This window comes from Amphibalanus amphitrite, unplaced genomic scaffold (assembly GCF_019059575.1).
Source record: "Amphibalanus amphitrite isolate SeventyFive unplaced genomic scaffold, NRLGWU_Aamphi_draft 000329F_arrow, whole genome shotgun sequence".
Classification (NCBI taxonomy): Eukaryota; Metazoa; Arthropoda; class Thecostraca; order Balanomorpha; family Balanidae; genus Amphibalanus; species Amphibalanus amphitrite.
In genome coordinates this window covers 327,575-334,525 of record NW_024881824.1, presented here as the reverse complement: position 1 = coordinate 334,525, position 6,951 = coordinate 327,575, and the positions used below count along the sequence as shown (strand labels likewise).

General features: G+C 52.1%; 1 protein-coding gene across 1 annotated transcript; it reads left to right on the top strand.

The window, feature by feature from the left end:
* The first annotated feature begins 3,013 nt into the window (after nucleotides 1-3,013).
* LOC122388630 (extensin-like) lies at nucleotides 3,014-3,829 on the top strand. The gene has a single exon (XM_043379843.1). The coding sequence runs from the start codon at nucleotides 3,014-3,016 to the stop codon at nucleotides 3,827-3,829; it is 816 nt and encodes a 271-aa protein (XP_043235778.1).
* The last annotated feature ends 3,122 nt before the right edge of the window (nucleotides 3,830-6,951 follow it).

Genomic DNA, 6,951 nt, shown 5'->3' with positions numbered 1-6,951 from the left:
TCTCTCTCTCTCTCTTTCTTTCTCTTTCTCTCTCTCTCTCTCTCTCTCTCTCTCTCTCTCTCTCTCTCTCTCTCTCTCTTCCTCCCTCTCCCTCTTCTTTCCTTCTCTCTATCATTATGCCATTGCATTAACATATTTATACACGCATGCATAATAACGCAATAAATATGCTGCAAAATATATGGCACTTGCCACTTACTGGTACATACATATCATGCCTGCCTTACATAGCCGCCATCTTCGTAGCCACCTTGATGTTCCGAGGTACTATCAAGTGAGAGATATGCGGATATACCGTTCGTTGCTTTTAAGTTTAAACAGAAGTCTCTCCTGATGGATACTCTCAGAAATATGCCCTAAATAGCCGGATTGTAAGTTTGATCTCATTAAAATATTGCAGCCGTACCTAACGGGTTCCGAGTGTCGGTTCTCTCGAAGAAAGGTGTATTCGCACTTCCTTGAACCTAAGCCAGCGGCGCAACGTAAAAAGACTGAGTTCTGTTGTAAGAGGACGGCTTGTGGGTTGGGTATTAAAGACACTACCGCAAATTCTTTGCTCGTGCCCCTAAGCACGAAAACAACGCCAGCAAATATCGCGAGCTCATACAAGAAGAGAGGCATGTGTCATGTGGAAGTAAAAAATAGTAGATAAATTGACGTGCTAATGGATCAAGTTTTAACCCGGAGTGACTTTTTGAACACTATGCAATACACTGAGAAAATAATGTGAAAAGGGAGCATATACATATGCATGGACAATGGACACACACACAACGAGCAGGTAGGTATGTTTGGAAAAATCACTTTAAGTACGGTGTGTCACCTTTTCGTGTTATATCATGCTCACAGTAATATCTCACAGCGTGATTAAGCTGGAAACACCTAACACCCTATCACTGTAATAGTTACAACCATTCCACTAACTCCACAAATAGCTACCGTTGCGCAAAATTTCCCGGTGCGAGCCGTTACTGACCGTCCAAGACGTCGCGTTTTTGCACCACCATCCTCAACTGGTTTTCCAGCGGCGTTTCAGCGCACCCATTGCGTCACTGGTGAGTGTAGGTGACGTGACGTCACCGGTATGTGCCTGGGTGACGCCTCCATCGTCACCGTCCAGCCGACGACAGCCCCGTGCGCTATTCCAGGAGCGGAACCTGTTCCAGAAAGGACGACGGACGGACGGACGGACGGACGGACGGACGGAAGGAGTGGACGTCCGTCGGCGGTATATCGGCCACGGTCGACGCGAGCTACGGGGAGGACGGTCGATAGTAAAGGGAAGCAGGGGATGATATTTCACCACGTAACCGCAGACGGTGCGCGACGTAAGTACATGTCATCGGTTTCCGGGTTTGGTTCACGGTGACGAGCGGAAGCGACTGTCTACCATGCGCTTATATGACGCGTCAGAGGATTGCGACAACATGGTAAAGACGACAAAATAGTAAATGGGGAAGGTAAATGCTGCGCTAAGACCAGTTATATATAACTAAACGAGTGTGTTTTAATAATATTGAGGCGATTATCAGCTGAAACATCTCCGTATTCCACTATGCGTGTCTGTTCCAAACATCTGCTTGCACGACAAGATACTCGTTACATGAACTTGGTTTCAATCTTGCTTGTAGCAAACCGAACTCAGAATGCAACCAGCCCATCGAATTCCTCACAGCCCTTCAGTTCAGAGTACTCGAGAGTAGTTCGCTATCAACAGCAGACAACAGCTGATGGTTAGAAGACAGTTGATACGATACTGTTCATACGAACCGCCAATTACTTGACCAGAACTACTTTGAAGATAAATCAAACGTAAGCGCATCCTGAGCGCATCTACGAGTAACTACATACATAAGCCTTCTTAATACACGCTCTCGAGACGTTACAGGGAGGGACAACCGATAATCGCACATGCATAAGTACGGTCATCTGATCAAAACGGATTCAATAGAAACAAAAGGCGAGATTGTTACGTGTTATGACAACATAGCGGGCAGCACATCTCAAGAGCTTAATCTTTCCGGGGACAAATAGGATCGATACCGGAAATTTCTTTGAAATGGACGTCAAGAAGGACGGTATCAACACGGATGTCAACAAAGCAGAGTACTTCGGTAGCGCGATCCTCTCGACGCAATGTAAACTGATGTGGGAACAACGGTTTCTTCGTTTTAATCGCTTATCTCGCTAGCATTCCACATTCCATAGCGATAGCTACTGAAGTTTGGACGGCGTCATAATCTATCTCCTGTCGCACTCGTAGTGTAGTTAGTACGTTGGTATAGTATTTCAGCTCATCACGATCAATCCCAACTCCAAGCCCCTGTTTGCTAAAATGCCGTAAGTTCAGCGCACACCGGCGGGCACACGCCACCCGTCCCACGTTCATAGCACGATCACTGATATCGGCCGGACCAGTGGCGTTCTGAGTAGGCCGGCCGGGCCCGGGACGGCCTGCGCTGGCCGCCCTAGATAGGCACCGGACGTGTGGCGGGCGCGTGCGCCGATCGCCGGCGCCGGGAACCCCCGCCCCGAGGACACGTGCCGGCCGCGCGCACCGGCCAATTAATCCGGCTACTGTGGGAAAACCTCACCATTCATCGGCGGGCCGCTATCGGCAGGTACGGAGGAGCGTCGCACCGCCCTCGCCGCGGGCCGGCCGACTGCCGACGCCGTCCGAGGCGGAGGGCGCCGGCGGATTTTGGGCCGTCGGCGGCGCGCGCGCGTGACTCAGCCGTCGGCGGCTATCAGGCCCGCCTGTGTCTGTCTCGCGCCGCGCGCCCCCACCTGTGGCCGGCCGCCGGGTAAACCCGCCCGAGCTGTGCTCATGGAACAAGCTGCAACCCTGCCGTGCTGACGTCAGCGATAGAGCTCGCAGGGACACCTTATATAAGCGGCGCCGCGGGCCGTAAGACCAGTAACAGCCGAGAGGTCAGAGCGACAGCAACCATCCCTAGACTCGGCACCGAACAGCGCGCAGCGAGCGATGGCCGTGACAGCAGTGATTCCGTCAATGGGGGCGGGTACCAGCAAGACGTGCAAAGTGTCTCCGTTCGGTACGGACCCGACCAAGACTCGGCCGGCTCTGTCTCTGGAGACAGACCCCACGAAGACCAGGCCGGTGGTGCAGACCACCACGGACCCCACCAAGACCAGGCCGGTGCTTCAGCTGATCACTGACCCCACCAAAACGAGGCCTGTGCTCTATTTCGACACAGACCCCACGAAAACTCGACCTGTGCTGCAGCTGACAACCGACCCAACCAAGACCAGGCCCATGTTTCTGTGCAACACAGACCCTACAAAGACCAGGCCAGTGCTTCAGCTGACAACAGACCCAACGAAGACCAGGCCGGCCTTCCAGCGCATCACTGATCCTACGAAAACCAGGCCAGTGATTTACCTGATCACCGACCCCACGAAGACCCGGCCGACTCTTCAGTTTACTACCGACCCTACCAAGACCAGACCGATGCTCCGTCTTACCACAGACCCCACCAAGACCAGACCAGTGCTCCAGCTGGTCACAGACCCGACCAAGACCCGTCCAGTGCTTCAGCTCGAGACAGACCCGACGAAAACCCGGCCTGTGGTTCAGTTTACCACTGACCCGACCAAGACTCGTCCGATGCTCCAGCTGGACACGGACCCCACGAAAACCCGGCCTGCGGTGCACTTCGCCACCGACCCGACCAAGACCCGACCGGCGCTGCTCCTGAAGACCTGCCACGGCGCCGCAGCCCGCTACTCTCCGGCAAGAGACGCTCTCTCCGGCGCCGGAGTCCGGCCCGGCGCGAGCGCGCTCCTGCTGAGCGCATCTGCAGCGTGACGAGAGCAGCCTCCTCGGGCAGCCGTCGTCGTGTGACGGATGGTGGTCCTCCGCTGTCCGTGCAGCCGCCAAAGAAACTGTCGCGCAACGGCCCGGCGGGGTCCTTCAGTAGGTAGTTCGGTCCAGTATCTGGGCCACGCAGTCGCTCCTGTAACAGTGTCAGCTACCAATGCTCAGTGCCTGTGTTGGCCCCGCGCTCCTGGGTCCAATGGCGACCCGTCTGTGGTCCACCAGTGGTCCAATGCTGGTCCAACGGTGGGCCGCCAATGGTCTGCGGTCTCGATCTGTTAGGGACTCGCGAAATCGGCTGTCCCCGTAGCTCAGAATCAGCTGTGACCAGTGTTCACAGCTGAACGGTGATGTTTTTTTGTTTGTTTGTTTTTTGTTCATGTGAGAGCCATGGTGCCCAGACCGTTCCTGGTCTGTCAGGAGCTCGACTGGTGGACTGGTCCATATGATAGCGCCTCTGATCAGGTGTCAATGACGCCCTCCGCCAGAGCAGGTCATCCAGGGATGCCCCCAGGCGGCGATCAGCATTACCATGAGGCATATGTTTGTTGCGGGGTGTATTTAACGAGTGCAAGCATTTCCATGACACATGCTACGTATTTATTGTACACAATATTTATACAGAGCATTTTACATTTTTATACCAAATATATATTTTCAATAATGCTGACTTTGTGGGACGGGCGGCGCAGAGCGGTATGGAGTTTTTCAGACGGACTCACGGGTGAATTTCACCTGTGAAAGTTTGTTGGAGTGACCCGATGACTCCGTTCCAGAGGGTAGGCGGCTGGTTCGCTGTCACGAAGTGTGGGCACCCATTCATCCAATATATCCTGGACTGCACCGGTCCGACCGTGCAGTGGTAACACGAGCAGACCATTCATCCTCCCTCGGCAATATTTCCGCCTAGCAGCAGCTGCTCCAGCTATCGACTATCGACCACCCACGGGCAGCAGTTCATTGACAGCAGCTCATTTTTCAGCTCCTTGCGCGTCGCGCCAGTCTGTTCGCCGCGATATGAGACTCACCACGGGTAAAACGGAGCAACTCGAGCCATTCAAAGAGCTCCCATCTGTCAGATGCTGCCGATGAGTAAAGAATGCTACGAGTATTAGGGCAGCAGAGCTAATGAACCCTCGGCAGTTGTCTTAACTCAAAGATCGACAAATGTGTGCCGCCCTTCGGCATAAACAGCAAACACCAATAATACCTATAACTTATCTTCCACTTCATAAAATCACTACTGGCTTTTCAGTGCTGTTTATGGTGTTGATCCCGGTGCCAGAGCCAGTACAAATACTGGTGTTGTTGCTGCTGGTGTGTAGCCGGTGTTGGCGGTAAGTGTTGGAGCGAATGTCTGCGGCACTGCTTTTGGCCTCGGTGCCGTCTATGCGCTGGCTGACCAGGTTTCCGTATACAACGGCGTCGTGTCAGTGCTAGCATATTATATGGTGTTTTGCCAGTATTAGTCTGTCGGTGTCGGCGTCAGTGGTGTCAGTCGCCATATAACCCCGTGCAAAGCAGTGGCTGGGGCTGAATCTAGCAGCTTTTCGACTCACCGATGTGGAGTTTCGGTTCGTCCATGTTTTACCGTCCGCGCCACAGCCTGCGCTGTACGAGTCTCAGCGAATCCTCAACCCGTATGTAGTATGTACGATGCACCCCATGAAATGCGTTTGCATGTGTATGTGTGTATGTTTGTGCCTTTGCATGTGTACGTAAGTGTGCTCGTGGCCTCATGTGCGCCCGGTGTGCTTAGCGTCATGATCTTGCTCTTCTGGGATTAGGCTCTCTCGGCCACTGTGCAGAGCCTTGCACGGTAGTCGTGCGTCACTTCAGGGCGGCTCTCCGTTTCAAGTATTTCCGAGGGGCTGAAACCAGGGGGATAGCGCCGCGTGCCACCTGGATACCAGATCCGGATGGAGCGGAAATACCCAGACCGTCACTTCCATAAGTCCTTGTCGAGTTTACACGGGCGGCGCAAATTGAACGCCGGAACACGCTGCTAGCACCGCAATGCCGCGCAAATGAGGTCAATTGGGGATATATGCAGCTTGGGGAAGGCAACCACTACAGAGGCACGTTTCAAAGTCTATGGTAGACTACAAATTCCTCTGGAGCGCTGCTATGCTGTTTTTTTTTTTTAGTTTGATGGGCTCCTTTTCGGTAGCCGATCTATAATGCGCCGTCTTAGCTCATGCGCCGCCTTGTAGGAAATCACTTACCAATGCTTTGGTCCAAAGCCCATTCCATGGTCCATTCCTTATCTCATGCATCGTCTTTGCTGTCCAGTGTCAAATATACTATAATGTACATCGGCCGTTTTCACGACGGAATAGCAGGCATCTATTTAATACCAATTTAATCCTTTAGTTCCTCAGGAATTTTAGTAGTTCTTTTTAGTAGGTTCCCCAGCTTTCGAATGAATGGTGCGTTAGTTTGCTATTTTTCTATTAAATATCACATCGATTTACTTTATCTAAGGATTTATCACTAATATCAACATAAAGCGTAAGTACAATTATAAAATTATGAAATTATTAAATACTAGTACAATAGTTAAAAAAAGATACTGAGTTGCCAGGCTACAAAGAATATATTCATTTATGGCGCACGACAGACATTTAGAAAGCAGCGCCCTGTTTTATTGCACGCTGCTAGCCGCTTCCATTGGGTTTTGCAGGCCGACGTCATTGGTCGTTACACGTATGATGTCACGCGACTTGTGGCCTGTCACGGCTCTTTAATGATCTCCACTAAATGAATGCAACAATGGCCTTTTAAGTTGATCTCTGTGGCCATCTGTCTATGGAGCGACCAATATGAAAGTTGGGTGAATTTACCGGGGTTACATGACTATGAGCAAGCAAATGTGTATCAGGAATGGATTTAGGTGGAGAATTGCGCTGGACCATGAGTGCTCGAACGCTCCCAATTCCACGCCGGTTTGGCTTTGGAGCCGAGACAGACGATGCGGGTCAAGGTCACCGCTGGGGTAACGGTGGATTGGCTGCGCCCGAGCACCCGTAACGCGGCACAATTCTCCATCTATGGATTTTCCTATTCGCTCAGCATTGTGATAGGCGTTCGTAATAGCATTTACTCTGCTCATG